Below are 18,929 nucleotides of genomic sequence, written 5' to 3'. Positions count from 1 at the left end.
AAATAAGATAAATTAATTGTATTTTTTTATTTTATATTCGTTATGTTAAATGTTTCTATTAGTGGTATATTTTATTTTTATTCTAAGTTAAAGTCGAGAGATGGAGAATCGAACAATTATAGAATCATTTTGCCGAAATGGATAAGAAAATAAATAAATAATCATAATAAATCGTTCTATTATTTTCTTTTTAATTATTTAATAGTAGTTTATTATTTTATTATTAAATTTATAATACTATGATTATTTTAAAGGCCTATAACACCATATGATGTTATGTTACTATCTCTTTAAATAATAATAATAATAATAATAATAATAATAATAATAATACAAATAATAATAATACTACTACTACTACTACTACTACTACTAATAATAATAATAATAATAATAATAATAATAATATAATAATTATCAATGGTCCAGCGTTTACTTTTACTTTTATCCTCTTCGCCACTGATCGGCTCGTTAGCCGCTTGGGTGATCGGTCACGTCTCTGTCACGCACTGTTGGCAAGTACTGGGCATGTACCGGCTCCTGAATGTACCTGAACCTGCTCCAGTGTTGGTCAAGTCTGGTCTTGAAACACCACACTCGGTGCCGTCACAACACTCTCTGGCAGATTGTTTCAACAGTTCACAACTCTCACTCCGAAAAAGTTACCCCTCACAGTTTTCTGGACTTGTGGCTTCTTCAACCTTGAGCTGTGACCCCTTGTGGGCGAGCGTCCGCCAGCTCCAAGTAAGGACACTCAACTGAGTAGTGCCCCTTGAGATGCTTATACACCCCAGTTAGGTCCCCTGCCCGTCTGTAGTATAAGCTGGACAAGTTCAGGCGCTCCAATCTCTCAGGGTAGCTGAGGAATCGTAGTGCAGGCACCAGTCTGGTGGCCCTCCTTGAACATTTTCAACCAACTGACAGTCCCTAGCATATCTGGGGACCAGACGGGTGACAGTACTCCAGATGGGGAAGCACTTCACTCTGAAGATCGTTACAAGGACGGACTGTCTAGATGTCTGAACGACCTTCTTATAAGACCCACAATTTATTTGCCTGATTTACCTTCTTCTCGCAATGGCCCGAGAACTTCAGCTCATTGTCAACATACACTCCTAGGTCCTTCTCACATTCAGTCTCAACTAGTGCAGTTTCTTCATCCCATTGGGACATATGATACGCCTCCTTACCGTTGGTACGCCCCAGGTGCATCCTTACACTTCGTGACATTGAATCTCGGCAGCCATTCTTCGACCATTCTGGAGCCCACAGAGGTCCTTCTGCAGCTCTTCACAGTCCGCTTGGTTCTTGATTTCCCGAAATAACTTGGCGTCATCGGCAAACATTTGATGGAGGAGTGTACAACGTCAGGCATGTCATTTATGAAACAAACAAACAGCGGCCCAATACACTGTCCTGTGGTACCCCGCTTGTGACAGGTACGATGATGATTTCGTGCCATTAATCACCACACACTGCTTGCGGTCATGTAGAAAGTCTTCTATCCACGCTAGGACATTTCCCCGAATCCCGTACCCTTCCAGTTTGATTTTCAGCCTTTCGTGGGGTACACTGTCGAAAGCCTTGGCAAAACCTAGGTAAATATTGTCGATATTACCACCCCGTTCTAGAATATGGGTCCAAATATCCAATACCTTGAGCAATTGTGTTAAACAGGAGCGCCCCGGCATAAAACAGTGTTGGCAATCCTTTAAAAGATTGTTTCGTATTAGATATTCCATTGCGGCATCTCTGATAATACTCTCAAGTACTCTACATATTAGTCAGGTTAAGTTAAGTCAGATTAAACTAGGTTAAACTAAAGTTAAGTCAATATAAAACCACACATACACACACACACACACACAAAGCCACAATATTGGGTGGGTTAAAATGTATTTGTTTTATCTCGACAGTATTCTATACAACTCGTGTATATTGGAGCTGAATACTGAATACTCTTCTGATAGCGGTGTGTATGAATGACGGCTCACTTCCTGTGTGTGTGTGTGCGTATAGCCTGTGTAGGGTGGATTTGGCGTGTATTGTGTGTGTGTGTGTGTGTGTGTGTAGGAGGAGTGTGTGTGTGTAGGTGTGTGTGTGTGTGTGTGTTTGTGTGTGTAGGAGGCGTGTGTGTGTGTGTGGGTGTGTGTATGTGTAGGAGGTGTGTGTGTGTGTATGTTCAAGGAATAGCTACAAACCTTCAAAGAATAGCCACTAGCCTTCAAGGAATAGCTACTAGTCTTCGAGGTATAGCTTTATCTTGACCAATTACCGAGCAGATAAGACAACTGACCTGAAGCTGATTTATTTACGGGAGAGATAAGACTCCATGTTAAGGCTCGAGTATTTGTCTTCGAGGAGGAGGAAGTGGAGGAGGAAGGGGTGGTTGATTTAGTTGTTGTAGTGGTGGTGGTGGTGGTAGTAGTGGTGGTGATGATCTGAGAGTTCTTTATTTCCTTTATTTTCTTCGTTATTTCCTTCATTATTCTTCTATTACGTTATCTTTCTCTATATATGTATAAAGGATCGAAACTCTTAAGAGGAGAAACAAATGAGCATCTGGTGAGAGGATTTAACCCCCCCCCCCACCCCTTGTAGGATTGAAGACAGATAGATGGAACAATAAGTTGGATCATTACTCTATTGTAGAGGAGTTTGTGAACCTGATACGGGTTATGTAGTCGAGATGTCTGTTACCTGAGGCGGAATTAATTAATGGACTTGTAAATAAAAGATCTTAATTGATGACTTAATTTTAACTTAACCTAAACTAAGTTAAATCTAACCTAAATTAAACATAACTCAACTTAAGCAAAACTATATTAAACCTAACTGGTATATTAAACAGAAGGGACTTACTATGATATGGTGTAATTTTACGTTTTTCTGTGGACATGAGAGCCGATAACCACCTCCCTCCGCTTCATGAAGTACACTGAGCGTAGACTTCAATTGGATACGTTAATATGATTGGCTGTTGACATCTGGGTATGTGACGTCACAGCCGCATTACCGCTCAGAAGATAAAGTAGTGCCGCCTAGTTACCTAATTATCTACCAAATGAATAATTTTCCCAAGAAATGACTATTATATCAGAATTCACTAATAAAAATATAGTAAGAAAATAAACATCAAATAACACATCGGTGGATAAATATTTCGACGTATAAGCTAGCAAGGTTCGTCTTCATTATCCACCTTATAAATACTTACTAAGTCTCTAATTCCTCCCATAGCTTCAGTATTTTACCTCAAGGAAACAAAGAACGTCAAATATTATTAATCTATGGTATTAGGAAGGTTTAATAGCCCCTGGTACCTTACTTCACCTCATGATGCTAAAACATTAATACACTATTTATATTATTTTACCATTATTAAAATTCTTGTAAATAAAACAAACAAATATTAATCACTTTTTTAATACTAACAATGTTTTTTTTTACATATACATACATACATACATACATACATACATAATACATACGTACACACACACACACAAAGGCATCATATTTACAAAAACCGTATAGTAAAAAAATACATCATTTACACACCATATCATTTACACAATACAAAACTATATTACCTACATGTAAACAGACAAACAAACACTCATTGTTATTATTTACAATTCATTAGGCTCGTAGTTGCTATCCGTTCTATTTACAAATAAGTAGAAATTAATTGTCTTTATGTCATTTTCTGCCTATTAATTACGTTAGGATTTGGTTAGGATTTGGTTAGGATTTGGTTAGTCTTTGGTTAGGGTGAGCTGATTGGTTCCAAGGCCGGGGTTTGCTTACGTCACACCTGGAGATCGAATACGGTCTTGTGATTGGCTGGCTTGAGTTTTTTTTTCTCCACAAACAGCCAATGAGATTCTTGTGTGTGTGTGTGTGTGTGTGTGTGTGTGTGTGTGTGTGTAATGCTGTCTGTACTATAGATGTGTATGTATGTATGTATGTATGTATGTATGTGTGTATGTATGTATGTATGTACAGAAACACTTCACATGGCCTCGTCTGCTATTCGCTGTTGAGAAAGAAATAGATTTAATTAATTATCGATCTAATTATTTGTACTTTTATTAACTCAGATAAAGAGAGAGAGAGAGAGAGAGAGAGAGAGAGAGAGAGCTAACTCACCGTAATTTCCTCTCTGTGTGAATCAAGATTTATAGTTCTGACCTCAAAGTGAATTTCGTCATCATCTGAAACAAAGAAACAAACAAACATTATATTGTATCGTCACCAAAACCTAACCTAACCTAATCTAATCTAACCTAACCTAATCTAACCTAACCTAACGGCACTAAATCTGATTGGGGTAGCGTCACTAGTGGAGTTCCCCAAGGCTCAGTACTTGGACCATTATTATTTATTATATACATAAACGACATAGATATCGGCATAGACAGCAACATAAGATGATTTACTGGTGACACTAAAATAGGACGTGTTATTAAATCTGACGAGGACTCAGCAAAACTACAGGAAGATCTAAACAAATTTTCCAATGGTCTGAAAAATGGCAGATGAAATTCAATGTGGACAAATGTAAAGTACTCAGTATAGATGTAAACAGGGAAACCAGATACCAGATGAACAACGATGTTATTGAGAAATCCGACTGCGAGAGAGATTTAGGAGTAATGATAAGTAGGAATCTTAAGCCAAGTAAACAATGTGTATTTGCTCGTAACAGCTAATAAAGAATACTTGGGTTCATACAAAGATGTTAGCTACAAGACTAGGAGGTCATCCTAAAACTATATCTTGTGCCTTGAGACCACACCTGGATTACTCAGTTCAATTCTGGTCACCGTATTACATAATGGATATAGAATCCTTAGGAAAGAATCCAGAGAATGACAAGACTAATCAGGGCATTAGGAACCTTGAGTACAGAGACAGGTTAAAGCATCTTAATTTACACTCCTCAAGAGACGTAGAGCGAGGGCGACCTGATAGAGGTGTATTAATGGAAGTCAGGGCTGAACAAAGGTGACATTACAAAGTACTCAAACTATCCAACCAGGAGCGAACTCGTAACAATGGTTTTAAATTAGACAAATTTAGATTTAGGCGAAATAGGTAAACATTGAGCAGTGGACAGGTGGAACAAGTTTAAAATATCATCATTAACTCGAATACGCTGGATAGCTTCAAACACAGGTTGGATGGATATATGAGCAATAGGGGTTGGGTGTAAGCAGGACTGTCAGTATGGACCAATAGTTACCGTTTCATCCATTCTTATGTTCTTATGTAACCAATCTAACGTAACCCCCGACAAAACCTAACCAAACCCAACGTAACCCCCAAAAACCTAACCAAACCCAACGTAACCCCGACCAAAACCTAACCAAACCCAACGTAACCCCGACCAAAACCTAACCTAACCTTACCTGACTGTGCTACGACAAACAATCTTTTCCCTTGAACAGCCTAAGTCAAACAGCTTATGTAAACAGAGAGCTTGCGAGGGCGAAGGGCCTTGTAATGAAGTGTAAACAACATTTATTAAAGTTTATACAATATTTTTCACTTTTTTTTGGTCGATTTAATTGTTTACGTAATTATTTGTTTGTTTATTTATTTGGTTTTATAATTAATTGTAAACAACATCTGTTAAAAGTTAAATTACATAAACTAAAGTTTGGTTAGAGTTTGGTTAGTGTTTGGTTAGTGTTTGGTTAGTGTTTGGTTATGGTTAGGTTAGGGTTTGGTTAGTGTTTGGTTAGGGTTTGGTTGGGTTTGGTTGGGTTTGGTTAGTGTTTGGTTTGGGTTATGTTATGGTTTGGTTAGGTTTTTGGTTAGGTTAGGTAAAATGCTGGTGGAAGCAGCTTAGGTGAGTTAGTATTATGTGGGAGGTAAATACTGGTGAAGATAGTGTTAACCCTTTGTGTGTACAATAATGAGAGACAGAGAGAAAATATTCATGGCTCTGTCTTACTTAACATATTATGCAATTGTCTCACTAACGTATCCTGAGGACTCGGGTTCGATCCAGGGCTCTGTACACAGTGCCTACGTCAACTACATACATACATACATACATACATACACAGATAAATAATCACCAAAGGTACTCACTCGATAGCAACGTTGCCAAATGTCCCTCAAGACTCAAACTTTAATAACTATTGACAAGTTGCATTAGGCTCGTCTTTCACCAGCTGTAAGAACTGGCAACACCGCGTGGCGAATAACCCATTAACCAATCAGCGTAGAGTTGTGAATATCCCATCAGCCAATCACACCGATAGCGAATACTCCATCAACCAATTAGCACCCAGAGCGAACAACCCGTCATCCAATCAGAGGACAATTTACATGTGGAGGGTTTGTTGTCATATATATCGTACAATGTTAATGTAATACACGAACGGGATAAGATTTAACATTGTGTTAATATGACGTTAAATTAATCACCTTTTGTGTTTTATTGAAGGTTTATGCAGGTTAAAATAATATAAAATGTTAAATTATCCATTAATATTGATTTTGGTGAATATTTTAACTGTAAAAACGTAACAAAAATCTCAGAATGTTATCTTGTCACTGTAATAACAACAAAAAAAAAGTTATCTTGACTAAACTAAGTATATGGAATAAAATGATAAAACTGTTAAAAATTGATAAATATTAAAAAGGCGACAGAAAACAAGAAAAGTGACCTACAAGTGAATTACGAGGTGCTGTCAGTGTTTACCAACCAGTGTTTACCTTACAGTCTCAGACGTAAACAAGACTGGGTTGTGTTTACGAGGTGCTGTCAGTGTTTACCAACCAGTGTTTACCTACAGTCTCAACGTAAACAAGACTGGGTTGTGTTTGAGTGCTGTCAGTGTTCCAACCAGTGTTTACCTACAGTCTCAGACGTAAACAAGACTGGGTTGTGTTTACGAGTGCTATCAGTGTTTACCACCAGTGTTTCCAACATAAACACAAGACTGGTTTGTTTACGGTCAGTACAACCGTTTACCTTACAGTCTCAGACGTAAACAAGACTGGGTTGTGTTTACGAGGTGCTGTCAGTGTTTACCAACCAGTGTTTACCTTACAGTCTCAGACGTAAACAAGACTGGGTTGTGTTTAAAGGTGCATAGTGTTTACCAACCGTTTTCAGACATAAACACAAGAAGTTACGGTGCTGTCAGTGTTTCCAACCAGTGTTTACCTTAGTTTCAGACGTAAACAAGACTGGGTTGTGTTTACGAGGTCTGTCAGTGTTTACCAACCAGTGTTTACCACAGTCTCAGACGTAAACACTGGTTAGTTGAGTGCTATCAGTGTTTACCAACCAGTGTTTACCTTGACATAAACACAAGACTGGGTTGTGTTTACGAGGTGCTGTCAGTGTTTACCACCAGTGTTTACCTTACAGTTTCAGACGTAAACAAGACTGGGTTGTGTTTACGAGGTGCTGTCAGTGTTTACAACCAGTGTTTACCTTACAGTCTCAGACGTAAACAAGACTGGGTTGTGTTTACGAGGTGCTGTCAGTGTTTACCAACCAGTGTTTACCTTGATCTCAGACGTAAACAAGACTGGGTTGTGTTTACGAGGTGCTATCAGTGTTTCCAACCAGTGTTTACCTTACAGTCAGACGTAAACAAGACTGGGTTGTGTTTACGAGGTGCTATCAGTGTTTACCAACCAGTTTTACCTTACAGACAAAACAAGACTGGGTTGTGTTTACAGTGCTATCAGTGTTTACCACCAGTGTTTACAGACGTAAACAAGCTGGGTTGTGTTTACGAGATGCTGTCAGTGTTTACCAACCAGTGTTTACCTTACAGTCTCAGACGTAAACAAGACTGGGTTGTGTTTACGAGGTGCTGTCAGTGTTTATCAACCAGTGTTTACCTTACAGTCTCAGACGTAAACAAGACTGGTTGTGTTTACGAGTGCTGTCAGTGTTTACCAACCAGTGTTTACCTTACAGTCTCAGACGTAAACAAGACTGGGTTGTGTTTACGAGGTGCTGTCAGTGTTTACCAACCAGTGTTTACCTTACAGACATAAACACAAGACTGGGTTGTGTTTACGAGGTGTCAGTGTTTACCAACCAGTGTTTACCTTACAGTCTCAGACGTAAACAAGACTGGGTTGTGTTTACGAGGTGCTATCAGTGTTTACCACCAGTGTTTACTTACAGACGTAAACACAAGACTGGGTTGTGTTTACGAGGTGCTGTCAGTGTTTACCAACCAGTGTTTACCTTACAGTCTCAGACGTAAACAAGACTGGGTTGTGTTTACGAGGTGCTGTCAGTGTTTACCAACCAGTGTTTACCTTACAGTCTCAGACGTAAACAAGACTGGGTTGTGTTTGCAGTGCTATCAGTGTTTACCAACCAGTGTTTACCTTACAGACATAAACACAAGACTGGGTTGTGTTTACGAGGTGCTGTCAGTGTTTACCAACCAGTGTTTACCTTACAGTCTCAGACGTAAACAAGACTGGGTTGTGTTTACGAGGTGCTGTCAGTGTTTACCAACCAGTGTTTACCTTACAGTCTCGAAAACTGGTTGTGCTCAGTGTTCAACGTTTTACCTTACAGACATAAACACAAGACTGGGTTGTGTTTACGAGGTGCTGTCAGTGTTTACCAACCAGTGTTCCTTACAGTTTCAGACGTAAACAAGACTGGGTTGTGTTTACGAGGTGCTGTCAGTGTTTACAGCAGTGTTTACCTTACAGTCTCAGACGTAAACAAGATGGGTTGTGTTTACAGGTGCTATCAGTGTTTACCAACCAGTGTTTACCTTACAGACATAAACACAAGACTGGGTTGTGTTTACGAGGTGCTGTCAGTGTTTACCAACCAGTGTTTACCTTACAGTTTCAGACGTAAACAAGACTGGGTTGTGTTACGAGGTGCTATCAGTGTTTACCACAGTGTTTTGACATAACACAAGAGGGTTTTTGAGTCTTCAGTGTTTACCACCAGTGTTTACCTTACAGTTTCGATAAACAAGACTGGTTTACAGTGCTTCAGTGTTACCAGCAGTTTACCTTACAGTTTCAGACGTAAACAAGACTGGGTTGTGTTTACGAGGTGCTGTCAGTGTTTACCAACCAGTGTTTACCTTACAGTCTCAGACGTAAACAAGACTGGGTTGTGTTTACGAGGTGCTGTCATTTACCACCAGTTTTACCTTTCTCGACGTAAACAACTGGTTGTGTTTACAGTGCTATCAGTGTTTACCCAGTGTTCCTTACAGACATAAACACAAGACTGGGTTGTGTTAGATGCTGTCAGTGTTTACCAGCAGTGTTACCTTACAGTCTCACAGTTTTACCAACAGTTTACCTTACAGACATAAACACAAGACTGGGTTGTGTTTACGAGGTGCTATCAGTGTTTACCAACCAGTGTTTACCTTACAGACATAAACACAAGACTGGGTTGTGTTTACGAGGTGCTGTCAGTGTTTACCAACCAGTGTTTACTTACAGACGTAAACACAAGACTGGGTTGTGTTTACGAGGTGCTGTCAGTGTTTACCAACCATTGTTTACCTTACAGTCTCAGACGTAAACAAGACTGGGTTGGTTTAGAGGTGCTATCAGTGTTTACCAACCAGTGTTTACAGACATAAACACAAGACTGGGTTGTGTTTACGAGGTGCTATCAGTGTTTACCAACCAGTGTTACCCTTACAGTCTCAGACGTAAACAAGACTGGGTTGTGTTTACTCGTGTTTATCCCTGTTATAAGAGGCTCTTTGAATCTTGTCTTATAACAGCCGTCAGAACCTGCTGGGACTCCCTGTTGACTCTCACTAATACTATGGCTTCGACAAGGTGAAAAAGTGGGTCTTATTAACATTTTTAACGTGGAGAATGATCATATTAACATGCATTATAACTTTAACACTACACAATGTAAATTTAACTTAATATGTGGAAAATAACCTAGATTGTGTTAAATTATCCTAAAAGGCGTTAAATTACGTTAAATTATCCTAAAATATGTTAAATTACGTTAAATTATCCTAAAAGGCGTTAAATTACGTTAAATTATCCTAAAAGGCGTTAAATTACGTTAAATTATCCTAAAATACGTTAAATTACGTTAAATTATCCTAAAAGGCGTTAAATTACGTTAAATTATCCTAAAATACGTTAAATTACGTTAAAATATCGCCCAAAATGTTAAAAAAATATCCCAATTCCACCCAAATTAGTTATTCTTACTGGATATTCTCGCGGTAGAGCTGTCGGCTGGGACGTAAACACAACTGTCCCGATTGCTGTGTCCTGTTTGCTGTTGCCGCCGCCGTTCTCCTGCCCAGCAAATCCGACAGCAAACACAACCACAACTACCACCACTATCACCACCACTTGCTTTACCCTGCCACCGGCCCTGAGGTAGCAGTGTTGAGCATCTGATCGTCTCCTTGAACCAAAAAACAATGGTTAGGTTAAGTTTGAGTTACGTTGGATTGATGTTAGGTTACGTTGGATTGATGTTAGGTTACGTTGATTGATGTTAGGTTACGTTGATTGATGTTAGGTTACGTTGGATTGATGTTAGGTTACGTTGGATTGATGTTAGGTTACGTTGGATTGATGTTAGGTTACGTTGGATTGATGTTAGGTTACGTTGGATTGATGTTAGGTTACGTTGGATTGATGTTAGGTTACGTTGGATTGATGTTAGGTTACGTTGGATTGATGTTAGGTTACGTTGGATTGATGTTAGGTTACGTTGGATTGATGTTAGGTTACGTTAAGTTATGGTGATGATAATTATAGTGGTAATAATGATATTGTAGTAATGATGAGACTACTATTACTACTACTAATGCTACTATTACTTACGCATTCTATTTTCTGCCATCTTGTAAGTAAAGGCGTCTAGCTTAACGGGGTCAGAGGTGCCGAGAGCATTGGTAGCCATAACCTTGATGACGTAATCAAGACCAGGCGTTAACCCCTCTAAAGTGAACCTGGGGTGTTGTGACGTCACTGATACCTCGCCCTTGCCACTAACTGCCTCGAAGACCTGTTGAGGTAGAAGGGTGACCTCTAAGTGTGACCTCTAAGTGTGACCTCTGAGTGTGACCTCTGAGTGTGACCTCTGAGTGTGACCTCTGGAGTGATACTTTTGACATTTACTTGAGAATACAACTTAAAATATTACGTGCAAGGTCAGGTTAGCTTAGGCCAGGTTAGCTTTGGTTAGGTTAGCTTTGGTTAGGTTCGGTTAAGTTAAGTTAGCTTTGGTTAGGTTCGGTTAGGTTAAGTTAGATTTGGTTAGGTTAGGTTCTTACCTTAGCCACAAACAGCTGACTAAGCCCCCCGTCAAATCCAGGCTGACAGCTGACAGCCAGGGAGTCATATGTCTTGTTGACAACTGAGCAGCTGACAGGGTGTTCCGGCCGCCCTGTAGTGAAGATGATGATAATAATGATAATAATAATAATAACAATAATAATAATAATAATAATAACAATAATAATAATAATAATAACAATAATAATAATAATAATAATAATAATAACAATAATAATAATAATAATAATAATAATAATAATAACAATAATAATAATAATAATAATAATAACAATAATAATAATAATAATAATAATAATAACAATAATAATAATAATAACAATAATAATAATAATAATAATAATAACAATAATAATAATAATAATAATAATAATAACAATACCTCTTCATAATATTTCTCATCCCACTCTGATTTCCCTCTCACCTGGGTAAACCTTTATCCCACTCAACTACCTGATCTCACCTCTAAGCCCCACTCCCTCTCACACCCCACTCACCTGCGGGTACCACATGAAACAGACAAGGCTGAGTCATTCTTCCTACAGTATTCTGGGCCCAACACTGTAGCGTACCGTAATCCTGATGTGTTCTCGCCACGAATTGTACCACACTACCGCCATCTGTGTAGGGTACAGTAAGTTACAGTGGTGAGTTACAGTGAGTTACAGTGGTGAGTTACAGTGAGGGTACAGTAAGTTACAGTGAGTTACAGAGGTTAGGTTACGTTAGGTTACGTTAGATTACAGTAGCAGTGAATACAAGAGTGGAAAGTTGGCATTCATTGTCTATCTGTCTGTCAGTTTATATATCTGTCTGTCTCTGTTTATGCGTCACGGAAAGACAGACAGACAGACAGGCAGGCAACCAGACAGACAGACAGACAGACAACCAGACAGACAGACAGACAGACAACCAGACAGACAGACAGACAGACAGACTTAAAAATACGTGGGTATCGTCTGTTTATCCAGTCCAAGTACAGGAAAATATACACAACAATATCCAGCTGACTCTCGGGAAATTTAGTTAATGGCTCCCTTGTTAAATTCTCTCTTGTTTTGTGTTAAATATCGCTCCTGTGTGTCATTTTAACCCCCGCCATAAACCTAGAGGGTGTGTGGGGGTGTTTGCTGTTATCAGTCTGTCTGTTTAAGTGTCTGTGGTGAGTTTATTTACTAGTTTATATATGGATGAAATTTCACATGGATTGGGAACCAGTTTATGACGTCATCGTGCCGTGATATGACGTCATTGATTGTTTATTTTGATTTTTTGTGGGGTTGGGTTAGGTTAGAGAGAGAGAGAGAGAGAGAGAGAGAGAGAGAGAGAGAGAGAGAGAGAGAGAGAGAGAGAGAGAGAGAGAGACAGAGAGAAACAGAGACAGACAGACAGACACAGACAGACAGACAGACAGACAGAGAAAGACACACACACACACACAGACAAGAAGAAACAGTGAAAAATGTACACAGAAACAGACAGACAGACAGACAGAAAGACAAAACAGACAGACAGACAGAAAGACAAAACAGACAGACAGACAGAAAGACAGACATTACCTGGCGTTTCGAAGACCTGGTCACCCGGAAGTCTATGTGAAGTGATGGAATTATTGAAGACCCAAGAATATCTGACAGTCCGAGGCGCTGACATGACCTCACACGAGACGTTGATGACCTGACCTAACCCAGTGGCGTAGACCCTGCTGGCTGCTGGAGACTCATAGCATACGGGAGAGTCTATGGGGGTGAAGGAGAGACGTGATTGGTTAGTTTTATGTGAAGGGTGGCTGTGATTGGTTAGTTTTATGTGAAGGGTGGCTGTGATTGGTTAGTTTTATGTGAAGGGTGGCTGTGATTGGTTAGTTAGATACGTCCTCACATCACCCATAGGAGGAAAATTCTAATGTAGAACTCTTTTGAGAATCCATCTATCTATTTATCTATCTATCGACCAACCAAACCCCAACCCAACCCCAACCAAACCCCAACCCAACCCCAACCAACCCCAACCAAACACCAACCAAACACCAACCAATACTTACAGTTGACAGAGAGGTTGAGAGGAGGGCTGTGGGCGTCACCTTCCACATTAGAAGCGGAACACACGTATGGCCCTGCTTGATGCCTTGTGACGCCTCTTAATGCCAGGCTGTTCCCACTCAGGAGGATGCCATCGTCAGGCGAGTGGAGGATGGGGTTCTCCTGTTGTGGTGAGAGGGAGTGAGTGGGAGGGGGTGAGAGAGAGAGAGAGAGAGAGAGAGAGAGAGAGAGAGAGAGAGAGAGAGAGAGAGAGAGAGAGAGAGAGAGAGAGAGGAGAGAGAGAGAGAGAGAGAGAGAGAGAGAGAGAGAGAGAGAGAGAGAGAGAGAGAGAGAGAGAGAGACATAAGCCCTCAGAAATTTAATATAATTTCTATGTTAATGACTCTTGCTCTTCCCACTGAACCTCTAACTATCGCCCTAACTTCATCCTTATCCAAACTATCTTGAACTCCTATTTTCTCCGTCACCTTGAATGCCTTTCTCTTTTGTCAGATCACCAGTATGGCTTTAGCCGGGCGAGATCTACTGGTGATCTGCTCTCCTATTGCACCCATCTTTGGTCATCCTCTCTTAGGGATTATGGGGAACTTTTGTCGTGGCCCTCGACATCTCCAAAGCATTTGACAGGGTATGGCACAAGTCTTTGCTATCTAAACTTCCCTCTTTTGGTTTCTCTCCCCCACTTTGTTCTCTCATCTCTAGCTTCCTTGAGGACCGATCCATGGCAGTTGTTGTCGAGGGATCAATCTCTCGCTCTTTCTCTACCAGTAGTGGCGTCCCACAGGGTTCTGTTCTTTCACCAACTCTCTTCCTTCTTTTTATCAATGATTTACTTCACACTGCGACTAATTCTATCCATTCTTACGCCGATGATTCTACTCTTCACTCTTCCTCACAGTTTCCCCTTCCTCCTAACTCTCAAACTAGATCTGTTTCTAGAACTGATATCATTACTTCTATCAACGCGGGTCTGTGCAGCATCTCTGACTGGGGAGATACAAACTTGGTTAAAGTCAATAGGAATAAAACTCAATATTTACCAATTACACTTTGTAAATTAGACGATGTCCCACCAATTACATTTCAGGACGCGATCATCGTTGCCAAATTCTAAAACAGATATGCTAGGCCTCACCATTTCCTCTAATATGTCACTGAAGCCACACATCCTCAACATAGCTAAAGCTGCCTCCTGAAAGCTGGGAATACTGTACAGATGCCGTAGCTACTTCACTCCTGTACAGTTGGTTCAAGTATATAAGGGATTCATTCGTCCTAACTTGGAGTACTGCTCTCATATCTGGGGTGGCTCTGTTGGATAGGGTGGAATCAAAGGCATTTTAACTCTCCTCCTTTAGTTGATAATCTTTCTTCCCTTTCTCTTCACCACAATGTTGCTTCACTCTCTCTCTTTTACAGGTACTTTAACGGGCAATGTTCGGTGGATTTGGCAGCCTGTGTACCGCCGGCAAGGTCGTGGGCTCCTAACACTCGTCGTAACCTAACCTAACCTAACTTAACACTAACCTAACCTAACTTAACACTAACCTAACCTAACTTAACACTAACCTAACCTAACTTAACACTAACCTAACCTAACTTAACACTAATCTAACCTAACTTACCTCTTTTGACCAGGAGATCTTGTACGTGGAAGGATTAGCGTCGACATTGCAATTAAAATACACATCCTCGCCTTCCTTAACTGTCGACGTCACGCCCCTTCCTAGTTCCATGGTGGCGATTGGCGGATCTGTAAAGGTGATTAGCAGGTGATTAGAGGTGATTGATGGTAATTAAGGGTTGTTTTGAGGTGATTTAAGATGAATGGGGATGTACAGACACTTACAGACATTCCCAGACACATACACAGACAAACACACACACACACACAGACAGACAGACATACAGACACACACACACACAGACACACACACACACACACACACACACAGTATACTTACATGTTACGTTAAGCAAGGCAGAATCGCTCAGTGTGTAGGCAGGAAACAACGGATTATGGGCAGTACAGGTGATTCGCTGACCATGGTGACCCCTTGATGCTATCAGTTTAACCTGAGAGGTACTCATGTTGACCCCGTGCTCTGTCTGTCGAAAGTGAGAGGGATTAGAGAGGGGTTGAGTGGGTGAGGGGTTAGTTGAGTGGGTGAGGGGTTAGTTGAGTGGGTGAGGGGTTAGTTGAGTGGGTGAGGGGTTGAGAGGGAAGAAGCGAGGGGTGAGGGGTTATTGAGTGGGGTGAGGGGTTAGTTAGTTGAGTGGGTGAGGGGTTAGTTGAGTGGGTGAGGGGTTAGTTGAGTGGGTGAGGGGTTAGTTGAGTGGGTGAGGGGTTAGTTGAGTGGGTGAGGGGTTAGTTGAGTGGGTAAGGGGTTAGTTGAGTGGGTGAGGGGTTAGTTGAGTGGGTGAGGGATTAGTTGAGTGGGAGAGGGATTTGTTTGGTGAAAGTGAGAGGTGGTTAAGAGCCCATCTGGTGAAAGTGAGAGGTTAGGTCAAACAAAACAACTAAACAAGTAAATAAACAAAGAAAATTATATAAACAAACATTCCACAAACACATGAGACGTAAACAAACAAACAAACAATAAATAAATAAAAAATTCAATTATTTACTTACATGTGGCACCAGTGGAATGAGGGATGCGACGCTGCCAAGTGTCCAGGTGATGTTAGGGTGAGGGCGAGAACCGGCAGTAGCGCATCTGATTTCATATTCCTTACCGACCCTTAAGCCCTTAGGGGGGGCGTCTAGCTTCGTCACTAAGGGCCGTACTAAGGGGAGATAAGGGAGGGGGGGGAGATTAAGGGGTGATTGTAGATTTGGCACCACTGTATTATGATTGTTGTTGTTGTTGTTATTATTATTATTGTTGTTGTTTTTGTAGTAGTAGTATGTGGAGACTATGCTTGTTTAAGGGCACCAAGTGGTAAAATATGCTTATTTAGGGGCACTAAGAGGTAAATATGCTTATTTAGGGGCACTAAGAGGTAAATATGCTTGTTTAAGGGCGCCAAGAGGTAAATATGCTTGTTTAAGGGCACCAAGAGGTAAATATGCTTATTTAGGGGCACTAAGAGGTAAATATGCTTGTTTAAGGGCACCAAGAGGTAAATATGCTTGTTTTAGGGCACCAAGAGGTAAATATGCTTGTTTTAGGGCACCAAGAGGTAAATATGCTTGTTTAAGGGCACCAAGAGGTAAATATGCTTGTTTTAGGGCACCAAGAGGTAAATATGCTTGTTTAAGGGCACCAAGAGGTAAATATGCTTGTTTAAGGGCACCTAGAGGTAAATATGCTTGTTTAAGGGCACCAAGAAGTAAATATGCTTGTTTAAGGGCACCTAGAGGTAAATATGCTTGTTTAAGGGCACCAAGAGGTAAATATGCTTGTTTAAGGGCACCTAGAGGTAAATATGCTTGTTTAAGGGCACCTAGAGGTAAATATGCTTGTTTAAGGGCACCTAGAGGTAAATATGCTTGTTTAAGGGCATCATAACACTCACAGTTCAAGGTAACAGTAATGGTAGCTTGAAGTGGTTCCGTTACGTTGTTATTGGAAGCTAAACAAACCAATTGGCTGTTATGGTAAGACCTGTCTAGTTTGAGTATCCGTAGTTGGTTGGTCGTTAGCGAGCTCGTTCGGGATTCTATCGTTGAGTCGAGGATCTGTAGAGAGAGAGAGAGAGAGAGAGAGAGAGAGAGAGAGAGAGAGAGAGAGAGAGAGAGAGAGAGAGAGATTTAGAATTTGGATTATATAGATAGACAAATACACACACACACACACACACACACACACACACACACACACACAACACACACACACACACACACACACACCCACACACAACACACCACCACACACACACACAGCCCCCCACACACACACAGCCACCCACCCACACACACACACACAGCCACCCACACACACACCACACCCACCACAACCACCCACCCACCACACACAGCCACCCACCCACCCACACACCCACCCACACACACACACCCACACCACACACACACACACACACATGCCAGCCACCCTCCACCACACCTTACCTGATGACCTCTCTGCCACAGTAGATCAGGAGGAGGCACACCCCCAGCCACACTACAGGTAATATCCAGGTGTGACCTTCCTGTAGTGGCCCCAAGACACCGTCAGTAGCAGGTAGACCCCTGACCCTCAGTGGGTGGAACTGGGAGGAACGACCACCAGTAGAGTGGAGGTGAGTACGGAGATGCTTCTGTGGGGGGGAGAGACGGTGAGAGACGGGTGAACCAGGAGAACGACCACCAGTAGAGAGTGAGGTGAGTACGGCGAGATGTTTCTGGGTGAGGAGACGGGTGAGAGACGGTGAACCAGGAGGAACGACCACCAGTAGAGTGAGGTGAGTACGGCGAGATGCTTCTGTGGGGGTGAGAGATGAGAGAGGGTGAACCAGGAGGAACGACCACCAGAGTGGGAGGTGAGTACGGCGAGATGCTTGTGGGGGTGAGAGACGGGTGAGAGACGGGTGAACCAGGAGGAACGACCACCAGTAGAGTGAGGTGAGCACGGCGAGATGCTTTGTGGGGGGTGAGACGGGAGAGACGGTGAACCAGGAGGAACGACCACCAGTAGAGTGGGAGGTGGTACGGCGAGATGTTTCTGTGGGGGTGAGAGACGGGTGAGAGACGGGTGAACCAGGAGGAACGACCACCAGTAGAGTGAGGTGAGTGAGTACGAGATGTTCTGTGGGGGTGAGAGACGGGTGAGAGACGGGTGAGAGAGGTGAGACGGTGAACTGGGAGAACGACCACTTAGTAGAGTGAGGTGAGTAAGGTGAGATGCTCTGTGGGGTGAGAGACGCAGAGAGACGTGAACCAGGAGGAACGACCACCAGTAGAGTGGGAGGTGAGTACGGCGAGATGCTTCTGTGGGGTGAGAGACGGTGAGAGATGGGTGAACCAGGAGGAACGACCACCAGTAGAGTGAGGTGAGTACGGCGAGAAGTTCTGTGGGGGTGGAGACGGGTGAGAGACGGTGAACCAGGAGGAACGACCACCAGAGGGAGGTGAGTACGATGAGATGCTTCTGTGGGGTGAGAGGACGGGTGAGAGACGGTGAACCAGGAGGAACGACCACCAGTAGAGTGAGGTGAGTACAGCGAGATGCTTTGTGGGGGTGAGAGACGGTGAGAGACGGGTGAACCGGGAGGAACGACCACCAGTAGAGTGAGGTGAGTACACGAGATGCTTCTGTGGGGGTGAGAGACGGTGAGACGGTGAACCAGGAGGAACGACCACCAGTAGAGTGAGGTGAGGAGGCGGCGAGATGCTTGTGGGGTGAGAGACGGTGAGAGACGGGTGAACCAGGAGGAACGACCACCAGTAGAGTGAGGTGAGCAAGGAGATGCTTCTGTGGGGTGGAGAGACGTAGAGAGACGGGTGAACCAGGAGGAACGACCACCAGTAGAGTGAGGTGAGTACGGCGAGATGCTTGTGGGGTGGAGAGACGGTGAGAGACGGTGAACCAGGAGGAACGACCACCAGTAGAGTGAGGTGAGTACGGCGAG

The 18,929-nt window shown here is 42.1% G+C and overlaps 1 protein-coding gene across 1 annotated transcript; it reads right to left on the bottom strand.

Moving 5' to 3' along the window:
- Nucleotides 1-3,499: 3,499 nt before the first annotated feature.
- On the bottom strand, nucleotides 3,500-17,563 carry LOC121855215 (nephrin-like). Its single transcript, XM_042350078.1, has 12 exons — nucleotides 17,431-17,563; nucleotides 16,878-17,040; nucleotides 15,991-16,145; nucleotides 15,323-15,467; nucleotides 14,984-15,111; nucleotides 13,361-13,520; nucleotides 12,876-13,055; nucleotides 11,814-11,936; nucleotides 11,295-11,407; nucleotides 10,843-11,026; nucleotides 4,153-4,217; nucleotides 3,500-4,039 (listed from the first exon to the last, which is right to left on the bottom strand). Exons 4-12 carry the CDS (start codon nucleotides 15,447-15,449, stop codon nucleotides 4,016-4,018), a joined length of 1,104 nt encoding a protein of 367 aa, XP_042206012.1. The 5' UTR covers nucleotides 15,450-15,467; nucleotides 15,991-16,145; nucleotides 16,878-17,040; nucleotides 17,431-17,563; the 3' UTR covers nucleotides 3,500-4,015.
- Nucleotides 17,564-18,929: the final 1,366 nt, after the last annotated feature.

This window comes from Homarus americanus, unplaced genomic scaffold (genome assembly GCF_018991925.1).
Source record: "Homarus americanus isolate GMGI-L3 unplaced genomic scaffold, GMGI_Hamer_2.0 scaffold3993, whole genome shotgun sequence".
Classification (NCBI taxonomy): domain Eukaryota; kingdom Metazoa; phylum Arthropoda; class Malacostraca; order Decapoda; family Nephropidae; genus Homarus; species Homarus americanus.
This window is presented reverse-complemented; position numbering and strand designations above follow the sequence as displayed.